The sequence below is a fragment of the Alligator mississippiensis genome, chromosome 5, assembly GCF_030867095.1.
Source record: "Alligator mississippiensis isolate rAllMis1 chromosome 5, rAllMis1, whole genome shotgun sequence".
Taxonomy (NCBI): domain Eukaryota; kingdom Metazoa; phylum Chordata; order Crocodylia; family Alligatoridae; genus Alligator; species Alligator mississippiensis.
In genome coordinates this window covers 46,258,224-46,285,783 of record NC_081828.1, presented here as the reverse complement: position 1 = coordinate 46,285,783, position 27,560 = coordinate 46,258,224, and the positions used below count along the sequence as shown (strand labels likewise).

Below are 27,560 nucleotides of genomic sequence, written 5' to 3'. Positions count from 1 at the left end.
ACTGCAACAAACAGCTTGAGCATCTCAGCAATCCTGCATATAGCTGTCTGTGCAGATTCTATATGCCAAAAACTAGTTCCCAAGCCCTCATTTTCATAGGGTGGTAAGAGGAACCTAAACCTGCAAGAAAATTGGGGTTCTACTGTATCTCCTCAGAAGTAGTAGGTTGCTGTCCTCCAGGTGCACCAGAAACTATGGAGAAGCATGCCAGGCCATTAAATACTGTTTCAAAGTGACTGCACTGCTCTTCATAAAAAACACTTGATTCAACACTCATCATTTTACAAAATGATCACAAAGCCAAGAGACAAACAAGGCTCTTGCCCAAAAAGACATCAGTGGCCAAGCATTCAGTTAGAGGGAAAGTGTTTGCACAGGAACAGAAGAGAACAAAGAATTGACTGGAAGGAAGAAGTGATGGGAAACAGGCCAAAAAAGCTTTTTCTCCAGAACATGTCAAATTTATTAGCTTTATTTTTCCCCTTCTCTGTAAGGATATTTTGGGGAATGAGAAATTCCAATTTAGACACCCACTCCCTCAGCCCCAAACAGAAAACACTGACAAACAATTCCATGCGAATGTTTGGGAGTTTCAACTTTTCACAGAACTAGCTGAATTTTTACCACTTTGGGAACAGTTTAATCAAAAACTTGTGGGGGTGGGGGCTGGAGTGAAACAGCAAAAAATATTTACAACTGTCTTTAGTTGTTTGTTGACCAGTTCTACAGTTTTTGTGAAATTTCCAATTCAACAGACCCAAGAGACTCAAAGCAATTTTAGATAAGCCTTCTACCATTTTGGCCATGGGCAGACATTACAGTTGTGGCACTTCTTATGCCTTTGTATTACTAGGAAAGGAAAGGGGACAGAAAGGCATGCTCTCTATAGTGCTACTAAAATGGCAAAAGTACTGCAGAAATGTACCTGGATGAAACAGGAACTTCTCTTAAGTTTTGTAGGGCTAAGTTTTGCAGGGCCATATGCAACTTCTGTCTGCTAGAATGCTACAGAAGGTCTATTGGTCACCTTTAGCATACCACAGTGCTCTGCTCTTTACCCCACACCCCCACCCCAGTGGAGGGGCTGCATAGCTGAACAAACCTCATCGCCCTAGGACTGGAGAACACACTGCTGAATGCCTTCACAGTGACTTTGTGGTGCTACAGCCAGAGAGCTCTGCATGTTCATTCCTGGCCTTTTGAGATCCCCTACCCAACTAAAGCAAAGATCCATCCACTGCTAACATGGGCTAGTTTTATAATGGGCAGTGCAGACTGTACCTCCATGACTTTAGGTTGCAAGAGAAATATTTATTCTGTTTAACCTAAACAGTGGCATAACTCTAAATAAAGCAAAGCAAGTAGCATTTAATCAGCACAAAAACAGGATCTAGCCCTGTGCTATATGGCAGAGGCCCACAAAATGAAAAGAAGATATATCCAAGATTGAATGAAATCAGAGCCAATCTCTATTGGGCTTTAAATTCAATGAAGTTTGTTTGTACAATCTGTTCTCAATTGTAGCAATTGCTGTTGACACGTTACCTAATAGATGGGAAGCAGTTAAACAGATTACAACACAAATGATGCAAGACTTTTTGCTTCCAAGCCTGCTGCTCAGCTTAATTTCAGGCAGTTAAAGCAAACCACCAACAAAACCAAACAACCCCCCTTTAAAAAAAAATTACGTGTTGATTTATTTTTTTAGGATTCTGCACCAGCAATGGAGTTGACATGAAATGCTAGTGCTTTCATAGATTTCATAGACATTTGGGCTGGAGGTGACCCTGGAGGATCAGAGTCCAGCCCCCTGCCCCAGGGGCAGGAAGTCAGTAGGGATCATAGGATCCCAGCAAGGTAAGCATCCAAATGCGTCTTGAAGGCGTTCAAAGCGGGTGCTTGAAGCGCCTCCGGTGATAGTCTATTCCAGACCTTGGGGGCTTGGACAGTGCAGAAGTTCTTTCTTATGTCCTGCCTGAATCAGTCGCAGCAGAGTTTGACCATTCGATCTTGTCATCCCTTGAGGTGCTCTGGTGAACAGATATTCCCCCAGATCCTGATGAGCACCCCTGATTAAAAAAAAAAAAAACCAAAAAATTTATAGGTGGCCAGCAGATCACCCCTGAGCCTGCGCTTTTCCAGGCTAAAGAGCCCCATGGCTCTTAGCCTCTCATCATAAGGTCTGTTTTCCTGACCTCCGATCATGCACACGACTCTCCTCTGCACCCTTTCAAGCCTCTCCACATCCTTTTTGAATTGTGGAGCCCAAAACTGGATGCATTACTCTAGCTGCAGCCTCACCAAGGCCGAGTACAACGGGAGAATGACATCCCAGGATTTACTTGGGAAGCATCTATGGATGCAAGCCAGCATTTTGCTTGCTTTACTAGCTGCAGCATCACACTGGAGGCTCATGTTCGTTGTGTGGTCGATCATTGTGCATTTTGAACACAACATTTGAAGACAAATTTCACTGAGGTCCAAGTGCCTAGATTCTATTACTCCAGGAAAAGTTGATTAATAATATCCCTATAACTTAATGAAAAGTCATTTACTGCATTTCTTGGATTGATTTTGTCATCAACTCATGCAAAAATTGAATTCTGTACTGAAATTGCAGGGGCTAATTTAAAGTTTAATAAAAAATTACTCAAAAAGTCTTAAGAACTGAATAGAAAATGAGATCTCATCTACATGTTCCTGTGTATATGACCCTAGAGTTTGAAATGCCCTCCAGCACAACACTCAGAATACCAACACCCCCTTCTACACAAAAAACTCCACTATTCCTTTCCCTTCCAAATTAAAAAGTCTAAAAATGCTCTGTATATTTTGTCCCAAAACAGAGTTTAGTCCTATAGTTATAAAAACAAACGAACAGGGATTTAGTGAAATCCACATAGAAGTTAGCTATTGATTTTACATGGGAGATGCTCAGATACTCCACTGATGTCTGGCAAATAAAAGCCAGAGACACAGACAGACAGAGACACAGAGACAAGTTAAGAGCTCATGGTGGAATGAAACAGATTTCCTGATTCCTAGTGTATTGCCCCCATCCCCTGGTCCTTGATCCCTCCTGTGAACACAGCAGTTATAATAGACCTATAACAGCAATTCACAACCAAGGTGCCACAGGGTACCATACAATGTTAGCACTCTCAGGAGTGCAAACAATTCACAAGATAACCCTAGAGATTTCAAATATACATCCATAGTCGTGGTCTTTCAGTTTTTTGCAACAGAAAAACTGCTCTGTTATTTTTCTGTAGCCAAAAATAGTTGCATTTTCCAAGAAGTGCCTTGAGTCTAAGAAAGTTGAGAACAGCTGACCTATAACACCCTAAAGAGATAATATCACAAGACAAAAATTACAGAGGTAACAGGCAAGATTTGTTAGTTATTTGAAGATGGTGCTACTACAAAACTAATAAACACCTGGTTACAGATGCAGTCAGTAGGTGATAATAAACAGGAAACACTGGTTAGATGTGGTGTGATTTGCTGATGGCTTGAGCAGTGCAAATATTAAGTTATTATGTTCAGGATGGAGACAAACTGACCTGTAATTTTCCTGAGTTGTACTCTCGGTTGACTTTATTTTGTGTGCAGTCTTCAACAAGTTGTGTGGACAACTGCTGTGAATATTCACAAATAGAATCTAAACTGCATATAGCAGGCTTTGGCAATCAGAGGCAGGGCAACTGGGCAAGCTTTCTAATTTAACTCAAGGCCATCAGTTCTGTGCTTATAACAGCCCTGAAACTATGTCCTCTCAATTTCCAGGCTGCTATGAGAGACAACGGGCTCCAAGTAACAAGGTAATGAGCCTTAAGATGGGAACAGCTGAGAGCAGACTGTTCTGGGATGAACTGGCAGAGGCCATTACATTGGCTTAAACAGTGCTTTTAAACCAATAGGATTTGGCAAGTAAGAGTGTTATTTGCATGACTAAAATAGCGGTCTGCTTAACTGTGAATATATGGCAAGTGGTATAGGCTGTACAGTGCTTTTAAAAGTGAGGACTGGATACAACCAACTGACTTCAGGAAGAAACTGGTTTGGCGGATTCTTCATTACCACACTGATGCTAAAGAAACCTAACTTGGTGCATTGCATGGCTTCTAGATCTGTGCATGGTTTTGTCAAAATGCCTCAGCAGTTGCCTTCCTGGAGTAACCCACCTCCACCAGTACTTAACCTCAGGTCTGACAGTCCAGCTGGACTCTCCTTTTTGTGCAGTGGGAAACCCTCAGCAACAGAGATTCCACAGACTAAATGCTCCCCTCAACAGTGCCTGGCCCAAGGCCAGGCCAGTGGGTTTGCACAGCTGGAGCAGATCGAAGTTTAGGGTATCATTCACAACTATGTTTAGGAGGCAGAAGAGAATCTGGCTCCTGGTGTCTCAGCTGTGTTTTTTTTTTGTTTTTTGTTTGGTTGGGTTTTTTGTTTTTTGTTTTTGTTTTTAAGGACCAACAGGAATAAAAGGTGATGACAAGTCAACCTTTTCTAATCTAAACATTGCTGGTAGGACTCTGCACTCAGCGAAGGAACAGGTCTCTTCAAAAGAGTACCACTTTTACACAGCTACTAGAAGTAAAAGTAAGTAATATCAGAATTTTAAAAGGTAATTATTATACAAGTGTCCCTCAGAAACTATTAATGCAAAAGATATCTGGGTTTATCTTCTTCCCCACTTTTTTGTGAATTCATCTTGAGGTTAAGATGACAGCATGCTATGAAGTGGGTACATTCATAGATTCTGAGGAACTTGAGCAAGATGGAATAGGATCACACTTATGTGCCTAAATCCACTTATTCTGGTATACAGGTTGTAGCTGTATTGGTCTACAGGCAAAAGGAATTCAAACTCTTGGCAGAGGTGTTTTTTTGGCGCACATATCCATTTGGTCTAATAAAAAGATACCTGCAAGCTTTTGAGTGCACACATCCTTTTTCAGGCATAGGAGAGTACAAAGATTGTAAAACAGTTTCTCCTAGGTGGAAATGAAACTTCATATTTCACAGGAGAACTGAAGGTGTTGAAATATTCCAACCAGGAGATCTTACAACATCTTCAGTTCTCCTGTGAAATACAATGTTTCATTTCCACCTAGGAGAAACTGTTTTACAATCTTTGTACTCTCCTGTGCCTGAAGAAGGATGAGTGTGCCCAAAAGCTTGCAGCTTTGGGGGGTTTTTTGTTGCATATATCTAGCTGGTCTAATAAAAGATATCACCTCTGCCATGAGTTCTGATTCCTAAATCCACTTAGACACCTAATGGGATAGAATAGGATCTGGCTGCAGGGAACTAAGCATGGGAGCCCTGAGAGGAAGCAGTGCTTCTACCTATTGCATATTTAACTCCCAGGGATCTACACAGTTCAATTAAATCCCTACTATAGCCCCCTCAGCTTTCCCAGTTCTGTGGTACATACACAACTGCCAGTGTGCTTCAGTCCTAACCAGAAACACCTGCTGCTATTGTTATCCTTTGCTCATGTACTTCCATCATAATCCTGTATTATGACATCAATTCTAATCTGAAACACCCTTGCAATCCTAGTCTCCCCCCATCCGTGCTCAGGCCCCTGAGTTCTCATCTGCAGCACCAAATGGGGGGGATCTAGGGTTTCAAAAAGTGTGGTGCAGGTGCTGTGGTGCATCATCTCCCAACACAAAGCCTATTTTTTCTTTAATTACTAAGAAACTAGGATCTTTATGAATATAGATGGGATCTAAGGCTATATTTTTCAGTTTATGATCCAAGAAAATCAAATACAACAGTCTGTGGGGGAGCTGACTGCCAGCTCCAAGATGAGACGGGAACCTCATGGGTGGGGGAGGTACAGCTGTTACCCCCAGCCTGGCCTTAGGCAGTCCTGCTCCCTATACCCCACACAAGTCCCTCAGACACTCCACTCTGGCCTTAAAGTGCCCCTCAGTGCTCTTTATGCATTGCCCTTGCCATCTCAAATGCCCCCCTGGCTGCACTGTCCCCCATTATCTCACATATCCCCATGCTCAGTCCCACCTCATCCTGCCACAAACCTAGGCCCTCCCAACCTCTTTGCCACCATGAACCCATTGCACCCTGCACAGACCCATCATGCCCCACCCCACAACATCTCACCATCTGCCTCCCACCCCACTGAGCCTCCTCTGTGCCTCCAAGCATTTAAGCCTCACTGCAACCCCTCACACACCTCTGCCCCCCCAACCCAAAATCCTTTTTGCTCCCAACCCCATTCACATCCAAATCCACTCCCACAGACCCCTCCATACCCTGTTAATCCCAAACTCCACATGCCCCTCACACCTCCCTACCACCATGATCCCAGCCCCTCTTCACCCATACTCCTCTACCCCACAGGACCCACTCCCACAGAAGTCCTTTAATGCCTCAGACCCCTCCAACCAGCCCTCATGGCTTCCAGGAGCTGCTTCCCCTCAAAAGCCCTCCCCCACATCCCCCTGCAGCACCTGATCATAGGGCAAGGATGTAACTGCCCCCCCCTCCCCCCATCTTACCCATGCCCATAGCTGGCCTCTTGCAGAAACAAAGAGTTGGAGTCCAGGGAGGACTCACTTCAGCTACTAGCAGCAGACTACCCAGAAAGACCAACCCCTCTCATCCATCCATGCCCAGCTTTATGCCACTGGCTCAGCCTCCCACAGCCTTTGTCATCTGTGGAAGTGAATAACTCAGGAATGGGTACTGTAATAACTTACCTCTTCAGCTCATCTTTGCAACTCTCTCCTTCTTCTGACTGTTACATTACTGCACAGCTCAACCTGATTTTAACTCTGTCCCTCCCCTTCCCATCTCTAACTTGGTATGGGTTCAAATCCCCTGGGGACAAAGCCATGCAGTACAGGTTCATGGGTTGCAGCATAACTTTATTGGACATATTGAAGGTGAGCAGAGAAACACTTCCAGGAGTAGAGGACTGACAGAATAATGGCAGAAGAAAGGTTAGTTTGATTAGAGGAAAATCAAGGGCTGTTAACATTATGGAGAGAAGAGGTTAGCAGAAATCAAGTAGATAATAATGAGCCATGAAGTCAGCTCCACTTGGATAGGAATGCAGCTGTCGCTGAAGGTTCTTCTAAACCCAGTGAAGCAGAAATTAAAGGGGGATGACTGCACCCCAATCCACCCCTCCCCACAGCACCCTTGTATCAGTTGCATCCAACTCTGTCAAGTTACCTTGATTCTGACATGGAGCAAAATTCCTAGTTTTTCCAAGCATGGAGTGCCAATAGGATCAAATGCTATTTTTCTGACATGGACAAACTTCGGGGGGGGGGCAGCGTAGACCCTGTGGGACTTAGCATCCAATACAGTTAGTGGCATTTGGAGACAGCTAGACTTGGTGACCCAGGTAGTCCTTTGAACTCCTATGTCAATTAAAGTCTCCTCTTCCTCATTTTGATTTTACAGAGCAACAATGCCAATTATTTTATAATCTCTTTCTCTCTCAGGAATCCCACAACAGCTATTTTCTAACCTTTGTAAAGAGCAATCAGTATGGAAAGGTCAATTGCTTCAATCAATACACAAGTGGCTGTGAGCTGGACCGTGACTGAAAGAAAATGCACAGGTGAGGAGGAGCCCAGTACTAGAGATCTATGATGGAGACTTTTATTGGCAGAAATGACACTGCCATCAGATCATTCTGTCATGCAAGAGGGAAGTGAGCCTTTTCTGCATTGCATGCCAACAGGAGGGCAGTGGTGCCCAGTCACCCTGCCTGAACTCAAGAGGAGACAACAGGGGTGAGAAGAGTTTGCTGAGCAACAAACACGGCTCTCATTGCTTCACAGAAATTCTGAAGTGCAAGTTAATGTTTGTGGGGACTTTCAGCTTACCCACAGTGGGTTGACAGCACAGCTGCAGGGAACTTTTGTTATTAAATATGGAACTGGGAAAGATTCCTGGGGCATCAGATCTTATACAAACTCATTTCAGATTTATGGAAAGTTTGTTGGAGGTTTGCAAGCTTTCTGGACAAAGGAAAGCCACTGTGACATGCTTTACCCCCACACTCCTAGTCCTCATGTCCCCAAATGACAAAAATGCAATGTAGCTGCTATTTTAACAACACTAGGTGGTTCTGGATACATACCACTATACAAGTTACAGAGGCTGCACATATTATAGAGGCTGCATTACAATTTTTCAGACTGTAGCCCATGGAGCAGGATCAAACAGAAGAGCTGCTGCTAGTCCTGTGCATCCAGATGCGTCATAGAGGTAACCTCAGATTGAAATTTGGGGTTTGGTCATATTCCCATCCCAACTCCCTGCTTTCAGCCTATCTTTATAGGCTCCAAACCAGGATCCCAGGTCCAAACCCTGGCTAAACTTAGGCAAAGTCCACGGCCAAACTTTGATTCAAGTTGGAACCTGAACTTTACTTTTCTGGCTCAACTTTACCTGGATTGACCCAAGGCAGAAGCAGAGTTTTGAATGCACTAGGATCCCATCTAGCCTGTGGTATGGAAACCAGGTGAAACTTATCCATGTTATTCATTCAGTGTGGAAACTTCGAACAGCCCTCAGAGGTTGTAAACCACATGAATCAAGAGGGCAAAAAAAAGTTCCCACTAGCCTTGCAGATTGAAAGCACCACCTCACAAAGTGTTGGTAGGTCATGAATATACTTCTGTCTCACAGATTTTTTTAACAAGTGTTATCTATCACAGGAGAGGGAATAGACTTAAGGATACATTTTGTCTCTCTGCTTGGCTAGTACAAGATTATTCCCTATGGTGTACTCTCCAGAGCTTCCTACCTGCTTTCTGGGGACAGTCCACCCCTGTAAACCCCTTACTGATACAGCATTTATATCTGGAGATGATAGGAGGGATTGAATTTAACAAGCCAGATGCTCAGCTGCTAATCACGCTAGCTCCACTGGCTCCATAGAAACCACAGTAAGGTTTCATTAGTATACAACAGCAAGGACCCTACCTGCAACCATGAAATTAAGTGTACAGGCCTGTGTGAAGCAGCTAGTATTTGCTTTAGATTCAGCCGATTCAGGGGTACAGTGATTCAATTTGGTGATTTGATTCACTGTCCCGAATCGATTAGGCCGAATCCAATTTGGAGATTTTGTTGCTGCTGAATCAGCCAAATATCTGAATCACACAGGCCCTAATGCCTGCCCACCCCAGCTCCTGGCACTTGTGGGGAAGAAGAGCCCCCACTCCCCAGCTGCTGCCCAGCGATGGGGGGGGCAATCCCTGCTGTCCCTGAGTGCCCCACATCACATGGGGGGCTCTGCCACAAGCTCCCTAACCCGCACCCACTCTCTCAGCCCCCCGCATGGCTGCTCCACCCACCCCAGCTCTCAGCCCTTTATGAAAAAAGGAAATAAAAAACCCCAGGCTCACTGGCTCCTGCCCGGCAGGGAGGGGGGGGGGGGGGGGCAATCCCCACTGTGTGAGGGGCTCTGCCACAAGCCCCTAGAAGCCCCAAGGCCGCTGCAGCAGCTGGTAAGACCAGGGGTGTGTTTGTGTGTGTTTGTGTGTGTGTGTGTGTGTGTGTTTGTGTGTGTTTAAAGCAGCCATGGGGGGGGGAGCAGGCAGAGGATGAGGCCTGGCAAGGGTCCCCCATGGTCCCCTCTGTCCTCCTCCTCCAGTCCCCCTCCCCCACCTCCTACTTACCAGCCCGGAGTCCAGGTCCAGCTCCCTGCTGCAGCAGGCAGGGACTACCCGAGTTGATGAAGCTCTCCAAATAGATTCAGGGAGCTTCAGAATTAATTCAGACCTTTTAATGGTCCCCTGATTCGATTCAGATTCGGAGATTTGGCCACCAAATAGAGCCAAATCTTCTCCAATTCGAATCAGCACCTGAAGCTTTGCACAGCCCTAGTATATAGGCCTAGCTTGTGGGGTCTGTCCTCCTTTTGTTTGACAGATATAAGCCCCTGCCTTCTTCCCCAATTCTTTCAGCAAAATGGTATAACTAGGGCAGGGTGAGTGGGATGCTGATGTGGGTGGGAAGGAAATGGAAAAAAAGCAGCTGTTTCTGGCAGCTACATGATAGCAATTGAGATAGCTGCAGCAACAGAAGTTGCTGCTGCACCCGTCCCCTGGGTGCCTAGTTGCTTCCTTATGCTGCTGGTTAAGCTGCGCTCCAGTGATCACCTTTCAACTAGTGTGCAGATGCGAAAGAGAAACAGCAATGTTGTTGGGGTTTTTTTGTTGTTTTTTTTTTTTTTACTCTGACACTAATGGCAGAAGTAATGATAAACTCGCCCTGTCTGGAAGATTCACTCTAGCATGCTATTAAGTAACTAGTTTCCTCTCCCATCCAATTGTTCCCCGATCACATTTTTTACTATGAAAACGTCTCCTCCCCTCAACCCCCTAACAAAAGCTGGCACTATTCATTCTGAGCACATGCAGCATAATTATGGTGAGGTCTAGGGGACACTGCAAGGAAGGCAGTAAGTATCTCATGTGCCACTTCTTACATGGCCACAAACACCAAGAAAACCCATCAAACAAGGGGAAGCCCACTTATACATGTGGCCCCTGATCAACACCATGCCTTACATCTTTCACTTTCATTCCCCATCCTAAAACATGCCCCTGCCTCAAGACACAAAGATTTTGTATTCAGTATATAACAGGGGCAGGCAATTATTTTGAGTGGAGGGCCACTTACTGAGTTTTGGCAAGCCATTGAGGGCTACATGACAGGGGCAGATAAATATTACTTTTCTAAATTTTTTTTAGGGGCCCCGCAGGCAAGATAGAATGGCTTAGTGGGCTGCATCTGGCCTGCGGGCTGCATTTTGCCCACTCCTGGTGTATAGACAACCTCCCCCTCCTCCCACCTTCCTCTTAGTTTGAATTCATCCCTGGCCTCATGTATGCCTTTAACAGTTTGCTAGATTACTGACTGCAACTAAAATAACAAAGCTACCAAAGAAGAGGGTGAACAAATCAGACATTCTGCATCAATTAGGGCTAAAATGCAGAACAGGGAGCAAAGAGTGAATGGACAATAGGGAAGCAGAGATGCCACAGCCCAAAATACAACCTACTGTGTGCAAATTGTCCTTAGGAGGCCAGGTCCTGAGCCAACAACAGCAACAGCCTTCATGTAAGAAAAGAGGCAGATGAAAAGAGCTATTTAAACAAGCACTACGGGGATGCCCCAGGGGAACTGCATCCACTCAGCTCCCTCAGTCTCCAGAGGAGATCTGGAAACAGTTTCCCCTTCACTGAGTCCTTTTGGGCGGGTTAGCATGTGGCTGGAGACCAGCGACACTGCCAAGCTGGACCGGGTCTGTTCTTCCTAGGCCTTTCCAAGTAAAGGAATCCATTAATTTAACTGTTAATTAGTGACACATATGGATTTATACAATTACACTCTGTTAATTGCTAATAAGTGAGCTAGATTAATTGGATAGAACCGGTATGCTTTAACTCTTTCATTGCCTGCTGCAGGTACAACAAGCACTGGGAAGTCTGTGGAGTCAGCAGCCTGCACTGCTACAAAAGACATCTTAAAGGAAAATCTAGGCCCTTCTTCACAATATTGTTTCACCATGTAGTGTGGCAAGACCAAGGGCCAGCACTTCATATGTTCTGCTTCTGCCACCTGCATAACCAAATACAAAGGCACTTCAATTTTTTTTTGTAAGATATTTAGGCACCTGAAAGAAGTGCCTTCAGTAGGAGATGGGCACCTAAACATCTTTGGAACTTGTGGCATAAACCTCAGATTTTTAGATGCAGGCCTTGGATCTTGAGTATCCAACTGGAGGTGCCTGGAAGCTGATTTCCCAGAGGCACTGAACTCCCTTATCTTTGTGGCAAGGTGTGGATGCTTAGGGGGTCTTTGGCAAGGAACTAAGTGATCAGATGCATCTTTTGAGCTACCTACTCATTCTGCCCCCTGAGAAATGGAGGTGAAGATCAGCATTAAGGCCATCAGAGGCTAGATGTTCTGCTTACTTGCCCTGGTGTAGGAAAGTCAGGAGAAACTCAGCTGGCATTTAAAGTTACATTGGCATCAATCTTGTGTCAGTGAGAAGAGAATCTACCCCCTCCCCCCCCATGTAGTTAAAAAGTGAGGCATCTTATCTCGCTGGCACATGCTTCGTTCCCTCTATTACTGGCCATATGACATTATTTTCAAAGTGAACTGTACCTAACCAAAATCCAGAGAAATAAAGTCAACTAAAGTCCCTCACCCACTGTGGTGTGCAGCAGTGGTAAAGCTAAGCTGGGGGAAGGATGGAGGCACTATATATATTTTCCACAGCTTCAATACTGTCCCCATCCTTTTGTCTTTCTGGATCTACTTCTTTATCATACCATTCTTCACCCAAAATAGGAGTCTGGAGAAGTAGATGATTATGCTAGAAGTAATAGGGTTAAAGTGGTCTGTGGGATTGGATGGTGACCGAGTAAAAGAAGAGTGCCTTCCCAAAACAGATGGGGTAAGGTTGCAATGCGTGGCCTGTGGTATTTGCCAATTATGGAAACAGTGAGGTGTGTGCATATAGGCACAGTAAAGGGTATGTATCTGCTTTTGTTTCCTTACTTCCATGACTTATGTTAGGTGTGCCATCTGCTGCTTTTCAACCATGTTTGTGTACTGGTTTCTTAGTGTCCTAAAATGGAATTGAGGGGCAGGTCATGGAGAGAGTGGAAGGAGTAGAGATGCTGTTGGAAATTATGTGATCCATCACCAACAACACATGATCTCTTCTGTTATTAGAAGAAATCTGAAAGAAAAGCATCACTCCTAGGGTTTTATGAGCATGCAGCCCCAACAATCAGGTTTGGATGCATCCAAACCACTTCCCATCAAATAGGCGTCTTGTACCCATAATCATCCTTCCCCATCAACTTGGTTTGTATTAACAGCACAAAATTTTGCCTGTAACTTGAACAATGGCCAAAAGTGCTCCTAAATTCAATATTAAAAAGCCAGTTATGTTGGTTCTATTTTGGATACTTGTCTTTGCTAATTTTATACAGATAATAAGACAACATTTCAGAGCGGTTAGGAAAAATAGGCCTAACCAAAGATAAATTGCAGCCAGAATCCAATTTCAAAGATTTCCTGTTCAAGAAAAACAAAAACAAAAAACAAACAAACAAACCCCAAGCATGAAGTGAAACCAAACAAAACCTGCATCAAAAATTCAAAGGGCATAAAAACCATCTCTGAAATATCACACTTGGTCACCTACTTTGAGAAAAGCAGAAACATACATCCCCTCTGACAGCTATTTTGGAATACTATGTAGAAACCCTTCATAAGCCACTACACACTGGGCCACGCTCAGTGACACTTTTACATCACTCAGGCAGCACAAAGGGGCTGGATTCTGTCCTTCAATAGCCAACACTTCTCCTGAAAGAGTTGTTCATTGGCACAAAACCACCAGACACCTCTGTACTCTGTAATTTGCAGCCTCTGGGATTCTTCATTATTTAGAGATAAAATCTCTATGAAAAGAGAAACGCAGTACTGTTGCACTGAACTGTTTCTTACTGCTCTGAGCTTTCCTGAACACACATCTGAAGCTTATATTTAGACTCTCAAATTTACTGCCTTATTGTTTCTAATTAATCAGAGCAGTTTCCCTGCTTCCTGTTGATGGCCTTGTTTTTATACCCTTATGTGCTCTAGCCTTGTCCTTCCCCAGCATTTCAAGGTCAGCCTGACACCTCCCCTCTGGGCCAGTTAAGGGGCCTTTGCCACCCCTGTACATCTAGAAACAGACGTTGTTTGTTCCAGAACAGAAAAATGCTGGGATTGGCATGTACACATATAGTCCTTCCAATCAGGGTTTCATGAGCAGTTTAACGCACTGCTGTTTTTTCTGCCATTGGTTCAATGATACAATCCCAAGCCAACCATTCATACTTACTTTGCAGTATCCTAGGACACACTCTTAGCACTTCTTATCTTGAAAACCTTTTTAGGTTTTGTACTGGATGTCTGAATTATTTCACTTTGTCTTGGGATGAAATGGTTCTCCTGGGACAAATGCAATGTCTGTTTGTAGCCTACTGCTGCAGTTTGCCAGGGAGAAAACAGTTGTTTCCAATGTGTTTTAGTTAAATACTGTAGCTTAAATCCTCCCTTGCTGAAAGCAGTGGGGTTGCACCCAAAAAAGTGACAGCCAAACTCAGCCTCATGCTTTTGAGCAGTGTTAAAAGCCAGATTTGTTTGATCATATCAGTAAGCCTTGCTTCTCACACACTGCCTAGAGTAGACCAGCACAGCAACAAAAACAACAGCAGCACGTGTGAGTTTTGTCAGAGACCCACAGTGACTCCTTAAAGTATGAAAAGCAAACTAAACCATAATGCTCTTACTGCAGTTTTCTTCCCCTACACATTCACTCCCGGCTATTTACTTACACATACATAAACTTTCCCCTGCTATCTAACCACATAGTCCTCCAAGACCAGAGCGTGCCCAGCTCAGTGGCTCTTATTTAAAGCAATGAGCTTAGCTGGGAACAAAACCTGGTCTAAGACACCCAATGTCTGCTCAGCAGCACAGGTGCTGTTGCCAAGAGCAATGGGCTGTAAAGGGGCAGGCCTGGAAGTGGGTCACTGTACTGACCAACCACAAAGTGCATACACTGTAAGAGAGAAAAAAAAAAAAAAAAAAAATGTTTTCCTTGTTCCCATACAAAAGCTTGCTGAGAGCTGAAAGGGCTAGATTAAGCTGGGAGGAATTTCTAGCTGTGTAGGGATGGGAATACGCTTTACCATTTGCGAGAGACAGAATCAAAACGCTTACTTATTTGTTTCAATACTACTTGAAAGCAACATCAGTGTATTTCCATAAGACAAGTCAATCGTACAGAAATCAGGTAGCAGTTCCAAACCAGAGCACCTCTAGAGAGAGAGGTGGTGTTGTTAGATAAATATACTGGAGAAAAGGCTCAGTAAAATAAGCTAACTCCAATTAACACTGGCAGCAAATCTAGACACAGGTAATTTGTGTTGCATCACACAAGGTCAGTAAACAATACTCAAGTGATAAAACTTAGTTTTCCATGTCCCAAAAATTAATTGATTTGGCAATTTAGGATTACACTTGGTATCTAGAAAGACAGGATTTCACTGGTATTAGAGATACTATTTTAAATAGACTGTAGGCTTTTTTGTTTGTTTTTTTTTAAATATCAGGTTTATATTCTTTTTGATTCTTTATGATGGATAGAGGCAACTAAGGAGTGGGGAGGGTTATTAAAAATATCTGCTTGTTTGATCCTCAAAATATTAGACAGGCCAAGTCTTTATTGGTTCTCCTGGAAGTTTTGGGAAGCTAGTATGAACAGTGGCTGTTCACACTTAAATCTTTTAGCAAGGTGTCTGTGGCAAAGTGGGGCTCCCCAACTAGCCACAGTGCTAGTTTCCCCACCTGCATTTGGGCACACCACCCACCTGACTCACCTTATTATTAGTTAATTAAGATATGAATTAAGAGGTGGGAGGCTGCCCATTCTTGCCCTGATGCCAGGGGGCACTATCTGCAGCTCCATTCCTCTCCTACACTGCAGCCCAAGTCTCACAGATAGCATCCAGATGACAATGCTCCCAGGCTACAGCCAGGCCCAAGCTTGGGCCTTGTTGTCAGGCCTCAGACACTCACATTTGTACTGCCCTCCTCTCACTAAGGAGTTACACACTCCACCCCCTCTCACAGGGCCTCTTGCACACATCAACAACTTATGCTGCCTTGCAGCCTCTTGGAGTAGGCCCCTTAGGCCATAGGCTTCACTAGCTCATACCTTGGGTGGCAGACATACCATCTTTTGGGCCTCTCCTGCAACCCTCACCAGGGTAGAGGCCAGCCAATTACCCGACCGGGTCTAAGCTTACCCCAGCTCCTTCTGGGGCAACTCTGTACATTCCAACATGCTGGGCTCCCAGCCCTCTGGTTCCTCCCTCCCCTCCCCAACCAGGGCTCCTCATCTCCACTCCCTTCACTGGGGCCACAAGGCTTCCCTCCCCAGTGGGCTCAGGTAGCCATAGCCATGCCTGGCCCCAACTGCCTTTCCTCAGGGTCCTCCACCCCACAGGGCTCAGGTGGCCACAACCATGCCTGGCCCCAACTACCTCCAATGACAACTAGCCCATTGGGAGGTGAGGGCTGGGTTTAAGGCACCCCTACCAGCCTCTCACCAGGGTGGTAACTGGCCTGGCATTTCCTGGGGGCCCCAGCACCACTGAGAGCCTCACCAGGCCACCCACTCCTGGCAGGATGCAGTTTTAGGTCATGCCCAGGACCAGGAGCCTCCTGACCACCCACTTTAGCTCTTGCTCTTACCTCCTGGGATATTGCATAGAGCCTTGCAGCCAGGCAACATTACTACCTGCCCTGCCAGCAGCGAACTGCCCTGTTTATATAGGCGGCCAGAGATCTAAAATGGCCACTGCAATCAAGCACCTGCTGGCAGCTTGGCCCCGCTCTTAAAGTGGCAGGCACCCACAATGCCCTGCCACACACCTTCCCCCTTAAAGTAGTTCCTGGGGGAGGTTTCCCCTGCTGATCCTCCAAAGCAGGCTCCCCTCAGAGCCTGTGCAAGCCCTCAGGTGGCGAGCACCCACAAAGGTGCTCCGCCACAGTGTCCTTTCTTCATAACGTCCATTAATCAGTGATGTGAACAGGGAGTTTTATGATTCCTCTAAAAATCCAGCCCCTCTAAATTACTCAGAAACTGTTCTCTTTGACCCTGGAGGTGCCACAATTCCACTGGCTTTTCAATCATGAGAGAGCCCTTATGAGAAAAAAAGACCCAAATTTCTCATGTAAAAGGAAAAAACAATTAAAATTTTTAAATCCTCTTGCTGCTCCTTATGCAAATTCTCTCACCAACTGAATCCTCATTTCAGGATTCAGGAAATGAAGCCACATGCCGGCAGTGGCTTAAGTCAGAAGCCAGAGGGTACTAGAGCATGCCTGCCAACCACTGCAAAAGGGAAGGGGCGAAAAGAGAAAAGCCCTCCAAGGCTTTCTCCCCACCCCCACCCTGCTGAAGTGAAGGGGGCATGGCCAGGCCTCAGCCTGTGCTCTGCTTGGGCAGGGTGGGAGGCTGCCAGATTGAGGAAAGGGTGGGTGGGTAAAAAGGCAGTGACACTGAATTCATGAAAGCTTAAGCAAGAATAGTTCATTCTCTGAAGTGAGTATTACACACAGCTCAGCTGTGTATTCGCTTTTTCTTCCTGCTGCCCCCAAGGTCTCCGGGATTTGCAGTCCACAGTCACAGCAGCAGGACTCTGCAGGGTTGCTCATCACTTCCTCTTCCTGCTTCCAGGTGGTTTTGGAATTTGTAGTCCACAGTCACACCCAGCAGTAAGATTAGCAGGGCAGGGCAGGGCAGCTCCATACTCAGGGGAAGGAGAGTTTAGCCCCCATCCCTGGCCCCAGCTGGGGTATGCATGGGAGGGCAATGAGTCAGCGTTCACTGCTCTGGCTAAGGAGCAGAGGGTACAGGGCCAGCCCTGCTCTCTGGAGCAGACAGCACAGCCTGGCTGCAAAGTATGCTGGGATGCTGGGGGACTAATTTAACTTGAACCAGGAAGGGGGCTGGGACAGAAGTTTCATAAACCAGTTTGACCTAAATCAGTTAAATCTGATACTACATTCAACCAGGTTTATCTTAAACTAGTTTCAGCCATTTTAAACTGGTTTATGTGCATTGAACTTCTGTTCTGTGACAGGTTTAAAGCAATTTCTGATCACTTAAACTGGTTTATGTGTAACTTCTGCCCCTAGCCCAACCTCTTTACAGAGAGACATGGCTAATCAAGTGTGTGTTCTTTTGCTGCATGCAGGTATCAGACTGTAGAGGGCTGAACTGTGACCAAGGTCTGGCAATTTCTAGCCATCTATCATGCACAAAGAAAACGGGGAAATTATTTTCTTCTCTCCCTTTTATGGTGGCCCAGAAACACAGCTTCAGTGAGCTCCACCATCTCCCCTAAACCAGTATCAGTTGCTCTGTTCAGAATGAATCGTCACAGCTGTCAAAGGAAAGAGCAGGCAGAACCTGAAATGGTGGTAAAAGGTCACCTGGTAAAAGTCAAGATGGAAGGATGAAACCTTTATTGACAGAGACAGTGTGGAATGGATTAACCTGTAAGTGGACAAGGATGGTTCCAGGGTGCTGTCTGCTCAGGTTATGCTCCAAATAACTTTCCCTACTGTTTGCTACATTCCACAATGAATAAGACAGAGCCTCTGACAAGAAGGGCTGGGGATCTGGTCCAAGATTTGCCCCCACAAACCACAACATGATCATCAATATTATTTATGGTATTATTACTATCGAACCATAGTAGCACCACTGTGCCGGGCATTGTACACATACATAATAATAAGAGACAGCCCTTCCCCTGATAAACTTACCATCTAAATGGAAGAGACAAAGGAAGCACTATCCTCATATTGCACACAGGAACTTAGGCACAGAGATTAAATGACTTGTCCAAGGTCACATCAAAGTTGTCTGTAGCAAAGCTGGGAACTGGCCTCTGATCTTCTCAGTCCTAGTTCAGCCTATTATACAAATCATCCTTCCCCTTCGATAAGCTTAACACAAGCTTATCTACACATAAAAGATAACATAATGGCTTAGAACAGTCTCTGGAATTCTCACTTGTCTGATTGAACTAAAGTGAGATCATAGGGCCTGCAGAAGTCCAAGGCCTTTCCTTTGCAAGGTAAATTAGACCATGCTGAACCACACATTACTGCAGCCCGACTGTAACCTGTGCTAGTGCACTTAAAATCAACTCAGATATTCCTATGATACACTGCAATCACTTCTGTAATTTCCATATAGACATAACTGCAAGCCACTTGTCCATGGTCATGTATGAAGTCTATATCATAGCTAGGAAAAAGAGATAGATCTCCCAAGCCCTAGCCTACTTCGGGGACCCGCCCCCATTCTGGCTGCCAAGTTAGGTGTGAGAAAGTCATCCTATTTGAATAGATGCTTTGCAAGCTGAGCTAGATATTTTGCCAGGTAAATATGCCAACACAGGGCTGTCAAATTTATGGCCCACAGAGTACTGTCATGTGGCCCGCAGGGCCAGGAATTTGGAGGTAGGCAAGCAGAAGCAGGGCCTGCTGCTGAAATCTGTTGGTGACATATATTGGTGGTGGGGAGTGGGGGTGAGAGATGGCTGCATTACCCTTGCTGCCACTGTCACTCTCCCCACCACTGCTACTGCATCCTGATCTGGCCTAGGGAGCAGGATGAGTCTGACACCCCACCCCCATGATAGCACAACTGAGTAGTTCACCTGACTATGACTCCATGCTCACTGCATTGGGCTTGCTGCCACTGCCCCAGTCCCAGCCTCAGCCATGCACATGCTGGATTGGGCCCACCTCCCCAGCCTCAGGCGTACCAAAGGGATCTGAATTGTTCTTCCCAATACCCAAGCTGCAAGAAAAAAACATATGGTGAAATGTTTGACATCTGAACTAGAAGAAGACTAAATTTCAATGAATCTTACATTTTCCATTTGCATTCAACCTACCCTAATTATAGTGTACGGAAGGGACTCGAGTACTCATAGCATAAAATAGTTAACAATCCTCTACCAGTGACGTAGCATCAAATCCTTGAGTGTCCTACCTCAGCACGAGGCCACTAATAATGAAGTTTGCAGATGCAGAGTATCTTTTATCAGAGATCATCATATTCTGGCCAATCCAAAACTGAGGTTTTACTCTTCAGGGTCTTGTGGTTTTATTTGTAACAATGTCAGAGACTGGATATATCCTTGTGACTTACACCAAAGCATTTCCTGTGACCTGGCATTGTGGAGGGAGTGTTGGTGAAGGTGGAAAGGACTGGCTGCTACCTACCTACCTACCTGCTAGAATTTGGAAAGGAAGCTTTATTTAGTTTTTGAGTTATCAAACTGTTTTCATTAATTTGATGTATGATTAATCCATTTTCTTTAAATCTGATTTGCTTATGCGTATCTTATCTTACAGCTGTTTGTTTAGTTATTATGTGAAATTAGAAACCTACAGGTTTTGGACATTTCTTCCCCAGACCTGAAAAGTCCCAAGGCATATTACAGAAACAAACATAATTCTCCTAGGGGTAGGCCATGGGACTAATCTATAGCCCTCCCACAACTGGGGCCAAGCAGGGACGCTTTGTCTTTTGTAGGAAAGACAATGGGTGTATTGAGTATGGGTCATCTAGGGTGGATACCAGCCAGGGGTGACTGGTGCCTCCTGAGTCTCGGTGGGGCACAATTTGTGGGAGAGCCCGGGGGTGGGCCAAAAGCCCCATATCCATTCCTATACTTCTGTGCCGTGGCTTAGTGCCCCCCCACCCCGCAACACATTGCCGGCCCACGCAGCAAAAAAAAAAAAAAGCCCTGGCCTGAGCAGTGCTGAGTCGGGGGCCAATCTCAGGGGGGGCATGTGCCCCCCTGTGCCCCCCCTACCTGTGCCTGTGATACCAGCTGGTCAACGTAAAGCTTGATCAACTTCAAAAAAACACTTTGGGTTTCACATAGCAACGGAGATATTCAAGGGGTGAATTTCCCGAAGAACACAGCATGCAACAGCAAACTGGCTACAGCAGGCATAGAGCTTTCAGTCAACTCCAAGAAAACTGAACACTTTCAAATCACTGTGGATATCACCTCTTTCTGACTCTTCATGCCCTCTGATTGGCTCAGTTCTCCAGGTGGGGTGACCTGACCCAACTAACCTGCCAGGCACATTACCCTCAATGCACCCTTCATATACAGGTTCAGAAGCAGCTCCTGACCATGTCCAGTAATTGCCACACCTTATTCTATATATTTCTGGGCCCTTCCAGCTGAGTTGCCCTGTCCTCGGAGTCTGCACATGTGCAAAAAGCATTATCCATGGGTAACAGGTGTCAGTGCCATGTTGTATTTAGCCCTGTGACTGAAACCAAGATCATATGTCAACAATTTATATTAAAAGCTGCTAATGGCTGCCAGCTGGCAAATCTCAAACCTCAAAATGATCAAAGGGCTAATGGCCCATTGGGCTAGTAAGGTGAAGATGCACCAGTTTCTGCAGCCAAAAGCACCTAAGGGAGTGATGTGGCTGCCATTACATCCAGTTACCTTTGACTCTGCAACCCAAATGACCAAGTACCAATTTACAGGTCAGCTGACTGGGGAGAACTCTTGATGCAAGTCCAGAGCAGGGCTTGAATACATACTTAAAATCATAGAAAATTAGGGTTGGAAGGGACCTCAGGAGGTCATCTAGTCCAATCCCCTGCTCAATTCAGGACCACCCCCAACTAAATCATTCCAGCCAGGGCTTTGTCAAGTCAGGCCTTAAAAATCTCCAAGGATGGAGATTCCTCCATCTCTCTGGGTAACCCATTCCAGTTCTTCACCATCCTCCTAGTGAGAGTTTTTCCTAATAGTCCAAATATTTTTCCTAATATCCAATTTAAACCTCCCTTGCTGCAACTTGAGACCATTGCTCCTTGTTCTGTCATCTGTCACCTCTGAGAACAGTCCAGCTCCATCCTCTTTGGAACCACCCTTCAGTTAGTTAAAGGGCTATGAGAAGCTTCGGTCCCTGATTTGATTCGATGGAGATTCGATGACAGAATTTGATTTGATGGCCCTATTCGATGGCCAAATCTCCAAATTGAATCATAGAGCCCTTTAATCTCTCCAAATTGAAATGAAACCTTCTGAATCAATTTGGAGAGATTCGGAAAGCTTCAGCGATTCAGACATAGACACCTTTAAATGTTTTTTCTACATGCCTCTAGGTATCAGGGGCTTGTGAGTGCTGTGATGCTGGAGTGGATGGAGTGTCCCACGGGAGTGCGGGGGGCTCCCCAGCGCACTCAGCATTAGACCCAGAAGTGAACCAGAAGCACTTCCGATCCACTTCTGGGTCCTCTGGGAAGTGTGCAGGCGGGCCTCCTAGTGCCCCTCTGGCTTGGCAACTGGTGCCTCCAGGGTCTGGGGGGGGAGGCACCCGGGGTCCCCTCATGGATGATCACCAAGCCAGAGGGACACCAGAGGGCTCCCCCACACACTCCCTGGCAGACCCAGAAGTGGACTGGATGTACTTCCAGTCCATTTCCAGGTTTGCTGCTCAGTATGTGGAGGCCCCCCCCCACTCCTGTGGGACACTCCATGCACCCCAGCATTACAGCGATCTTGAGCCATGCTGGTACCAAGATATGTAGAAAAAACATTTAAAGCTGTGTCTATGTCTGAATCTCTGATTCTCCGAATCAGCATCAAATCTTCAGATTTGGATTTGGCCAAATCAAATTGGGGGCAGTGATCCAAATCAATTAATAGGATCATGGTTCCTGATTCGGGCTGAATCCAAATCAAATAAGGCCCACTTCGCACACTCCTACTATTAAATCCCCCTCAGCGTTCTCTTCTGAAAATTAAATAATCCCAGTTCCCTTACTTCAGGAGCTGGAGGATGATGCTTTAACCACTCTACCTTTTCCCCCTATTCCCTCTGCTCCACCCCCAAAACAATCAGAGCCTAGTGAAGCCAGTGGGTACCAAACACCAGCAACTGGACTTGATGTAGTAAAAAAGACACAGGGGCCATGTCCACACAAGCACAGTTATTTGTTTCCCCAAGGATAAGTAGCAGCAGCACACCTTGTGCCACTGCTACTTGTCCCCTGGAACACCCATGCTAGATACCGTCTGGAATGTGGCAGGTTACCCTGGGTGGGGTAGGGGAGGCTGGGGCCAGCAACCTTACCTGGGGTCCTGGGGGCCTTGGGGAGCTGCAGCTGTAGTGCTCCTGCAGCTGGGAGCTGGTCAGCAGCTGGAGGTGGCTCCAGCTGACCAGACTCTGGTTTTGGGTGGTGCACACTACCACCACATGCACCGCCCCACTTTTATTCTGCATAGGTTTTTTTGACCCTGGGATCTCCCAGGGTCAACAATGCCCCCATGCTGCAAGGTGCCAATATGTAGTGTGTGGCACTGCAGATGGGTCTGGACACACTTGTCTGGATGTGGCCAGGGAGACTGTCAAGAGTGCAAAAGACAATAAGCCACATGTCAGGTCAGAGCTATGCTGTACAGACTACATTGCTCCAATTGTTAACCCAGAGTATAAGCTATTGATTGCAGGCTACATGTGAAAGCCAGGAAAAGATTAAGTGAGCATGATGAACAAGAAAACTTCCTGGGAGGTGGTGTTTGTTTCAGCTATGTTCAAGGAAGCTTGACTGTGTATTCCTTCCCAAATAATTATTACACTAAGAATGCACCTGATGGATCTCACTGATTTTGCAGCTCAATGAAAACAGCCTTGCAAGGCCCCAGATGTGTGACTAAATGCTCAACCCAAGCAGATTGCACATTCTTTCTGGACACTCACTTTGGCTCACTGCTGATAATGGGATGCTTTCTTGTTGCACCCATACCAAAAGAATGAACAATTTGTTGCCCCTAACACTAACCCAGATATCTCTAGCTAAAGGCCTTTCCTTCTGTCATCACAACTCAGAGGCACAACTAGCCTTAGCCTTAGGTTTGTAACTCCTTTAACACTAGCCACTTTTCCCTACGACTGAATCCTATACCAGTTTCCTCAACCCATATCCAGCTGATTCTTCTCCACAGTTGTTAAGCACTCCTCCTTAATGAGTAACATTTATTTCAGACTATAAATGTTTCCAGCAACTCAGGGCTCAGCATTGCAGAAAGACCATTTTGTGCACAGATTCATCTCTCAGATTGTGACACTTAAAGCTTTTTAGCAGTTGTGGTAGCAGTATGTGGTAGCAACTACAGACCCCACCTGAGAGCAGGCCCTCCCTGCAGTACTACTTGCAAAGAAACAGAGACAGCACCCTGGACGAAGAGCCATGAAAACAAACACCACCCACCTGAATCCAAGCTTGTGCAGAGGCAGAAATTCATCCCTGCCTAAGTTAATCACCTAGTCTAAGAGGCTGTCTCCAATTGCTATATTTATAACCCCTCTTTCCCATCCCTCATGCCCTCTGATTGGCTCAGCTCTCTAGTTGGGGTAACCTGACCTAACAAACCTGCCAGGCAGATTGCCCTTAATGCACCCTTCATATACAGGTTCAGAAGCAGCTCCTGAGCATGTCCAGTCCAACTGAATTGCTCTGCCCTCTGAATATGCCCATGTGCAAAGAAGCAATATTCTAACTAGAATTCACATTTCCTCTCCACTGCTTCTCTCCCTTTCTTTGGGTCAAGGAACATCCTACTGTATAAAGCACATTGATTACATCTGCAACTGGTTAACACTATACTGATCATATTTCTCCACTGCCCTACACCTGGTGTAGCCATTCATATCTGTGCAGAATGGCTGCAAAATGCTACCATTAGAATGTCAGAGCCAGATTATTAGCTGCAACCAACATGTGCCCCATGCATGTAAAATGGGGAAATTATACAAAGGAACATCTTGCAGAGTCTGATTTGACATTAGTCTTATGCTCTTCATAGTTCAGAGCAGCTTCAGGACTGCTCTAAACTATGCAGGCCGGCTAGTGCCCCACAGAGCCAGCTTGGTAGAGTTGGTAACTCTTTCATGTGTCCTGCCCTGGAAGCTGCTAGGGTAGTGGTTCTCAACCTTTTTAGACTGGAGGCATCTCTTGTTAAACTCAAGGCACCTTTCAGAAAAATTCCAGCTCTTTATTTTCATTCCTTTTTTGATGACAGAAAAATGATAGAGGAATTCTGTTTCTAGAACTCAGAAAGACCACAGCAGGTCACAATGATTTCAACATTATGAATTCCTAGTTGAAATCTCTAGCTGTATCTTGTGACTCATGTTTGCACACCTAACAGTGCTAACATTGTGTGGCACCCTAAAATTGATCTCAAGGCTCCCCAGGGTGCTATGACACCCAGGTTGAGGATCACTGTGCTAGGGACTTTTGAGACAGCCAGCTATGCTAAGTCCATGCCGCCAAAAGGGCTTCCTATACTAACGCTGTTACCACCTGGCAGGATCTAGTGACTTTTGCCATGCCATCTCAACCTAAAGAGGCCAGATCACAAAAGGAGTCTGACTTACAGCATTAAACTCAGTTTTCACTTAATTTGTGCAGATGCAGATTAGAATACAAGATAAAGGTAGCAGAGTTAGGCTCAAAATATGTAGAGCTCACATCTGTCTGTCTTAGCCTCTGTGAACAACCATCCTCGGCATTGCTTAACATATGATGTGTATTCAGTTTTGCTGCAGCACAGTTTGCACTGCATCACCAAATATTTTGCACTGATCTGAACCCAAATGGTCCTTGTTTATTGTCCACCAAGTAATTCTATTATAACTTGAGTGCCACAGTTGTCTGTTTGCACAACGTATAAGTTGTAACCAGGGATCCTGGTTTTCTCTGTTTAAAAAAAATCCCCAGTTTTCAGTTAAAAAAGTTACCCCTAATCCACATTTTTCCATGATTAAAATGAAACACCACTGTATATATGTATCTATATACTAGTGGTGTTTCATTTAAATCACAGAAAAATCTGGATTTGGGGTTACTTTTTTTTAAACTGAAAATTGGGAATTTTTTTAAATCAGAGAAAACCAGGATCCCTGGTTGTAACACACGCATTGAGGGCAATGTAAACCTGACACTGACATGAATTTACAGAATGTTATTCAACAATAAAACAGTGAAGTCAGTTGTTTTGTATGAGATGGGTCTGCCACTTGGAAACATTTACAAACCCAAGATGGATCACATCATATAGTTAGGGGTATTTTTAAATGATTTGTTAAGTGTTTATAAACGATTTGCAAGCATCTTAATAAGTGGTTAGGTCAATAGTTATTCTGACAGTCCAGCCGCTCTGTAGGCTCCTTAAAAGCATGTATAACCACTTCTCTGCTGATGTGCTTATGATCAACCATTTATAACCCAAACCACTCCTATCTGTAACATGACTGCAACTAGAGATGAGAAATTTAGAAATTCACTCTCACAAGAAATTCTAACATTTCCTTTTAAACAGGGATGAAAAGTTAGGAAATTTCAATATTTGTTGTTGAATGGAAAATCTAAAAAAATGGATCTGGAAATGTCAGAATGTTTTATTCAGATATTGTCAATCAAAATGGACACTTTCATATTCCCCAAGTTTTTTTTTTCCAGGTTATTGACCTGATATGAAATGCTTCATTTTGAATCAGAGCAATAGTAAACTGCATTTTTGTATAGTGATGTGCTGGTTCATGGGCATTGTAGCTTGGGGGCTTGACAATCCCATTCTCACCAGAAGTCCTGATTCCCAGGCCAGACAATCACCTCCATAATGCAATCAGTCATATGACCCCCCAGGAGGCACCACACAGTTTGGTAGGAGGGAAAGCCACATTGCATAATGGGGACGTTGTTATCCAGCAAGTATAGAATAGGGAGATGAATTATATAACCCCAAGAAGGCAATTAAATAACCCCCAAGAATTCAAAATTAAATATTTTGGGTCACTTAAAAAAACAAGTTATTCTTATATGTTCAAGTCCACCTTCCATTTTGTTCACCTGTACTTGACATAACAGATTTCACTTTGATTGTCCCAATAGAAACTTCAGTATTTTTGGCAGAAATCAACATTTTTTTCCACAAAAATCTCCATGTTGAAAAAACTGCATTTTCTATCCAAAAGCTCATCTTGATGGAGGTTTCCTGACCATTCCATGTTGCAATCATTTATTAACTTGAAAGGATGACACTCCCCAAACTATATTTTGTAAATTAGAGAATGGCATCCTATTATCTATTGGTTTTTTAAACACAAGCATTTCAGACACCCCTGCTGAATGCTGCCTCATGCACACATTACTTCTTGTACCTATCCTCAGTAGTAAGTCAAATAAATTACTCCCATACCTACTGGAGAGTTCAACATAAGGCTGCAACTGCTTGTTTCTTTCTGAAATTCATATCCTGTGAGTTATATCCCCCATAAACACTTTGATCCATACTTCATGCTACAGAAGGACATGTAAAAAGCTATGTAGTTTCAGAGAACCAAGGACAACAATTGCAGTTTGCAATGGCCATATGTAAGGGGACTGTTCAGCCTGTGTGTCGCATCAGCACTTCTTCCATCAGGGTCTGAGACAGGGCATAGGGTATGGCTTGGCTCTCTGCTTGACAGCAACACATTAATGAAGTTTTGCTTTATATTTTGATAAAGGTTGGGGGGGGGGGGGGGGGAATGACTTACGGAAGTGAGGAAATGAGCCCGTTGTCATGGAGTGGGGAGCCTGGGTACCTGGCTGCATCTCGGGCATGTGTCCTTCCTTTTCTCCCTAGCTGACTAAAGTGGGAGAGGAACTTTGGAATCTAGTCTTCCTGACCCAGAGGATGCTGGGGCATGGGAGGGAGATGGGTGGAAAAGGGAGTGGGCAGCCTGTTTGCACATTATAACCTAAATCCTAACAGTCTGTCCCAAGTTACAAATTCACCTCTCAGACCTTGACCTGGGGCAGTGTTTCATTGTGTGTGTATGTGCACGCATGCGCACAGATGTACATG

General features: G+C 45.0%; 1 protein-coding gene and 1 long non-coding RNA gene across 6 annotated transcripts in view; one reads left to right on the top strand and one right to left on the bottom strand.

The window, feature by feature from the left end:
- The window catches only part of RXRG (retinoid X receptor gamma), a 139,351-nt gene extending 112,021 nt beyond the window's left edge, over positions 1-27,330 (bottom strand). The window contains exon 1 of one of the 5 annotated variants that reach the window (XM_014596042.3): positions 27,250-27,330. In XM_014596042.3, coding sequence (XP_014451528.2) covers positions 27,250-27,316 — 67 coding nt within the window. In that variant the 5' untranslated portion in view covers positions 27,317-27,330. Of the gene's footprint in view, positions 1-3,563; positions 3,656-9,677; positions 9,741-16,332; positions 16,417-27,249 lie in introns of those variants that run through there. The other 4 variants (XM_019500316.2, XM_059728312.1, XM_059728314.1 and 1 more) reach the window with 4 other exon arrangements.
- LOC132250622 (uncharacterized) lies at positions 4,027-8,591 on the top strand. Its single transcript, XR_009462214.1, has 2 exons — positions 4,027-4,602; positions 7,488-8,591. It is a non-coding gene; the product is annotated as an uncharacterized LOC132250622 (long non-coding RNA).
- Positions 27,331-27,560: the final 230 nt, after the last annotated feature.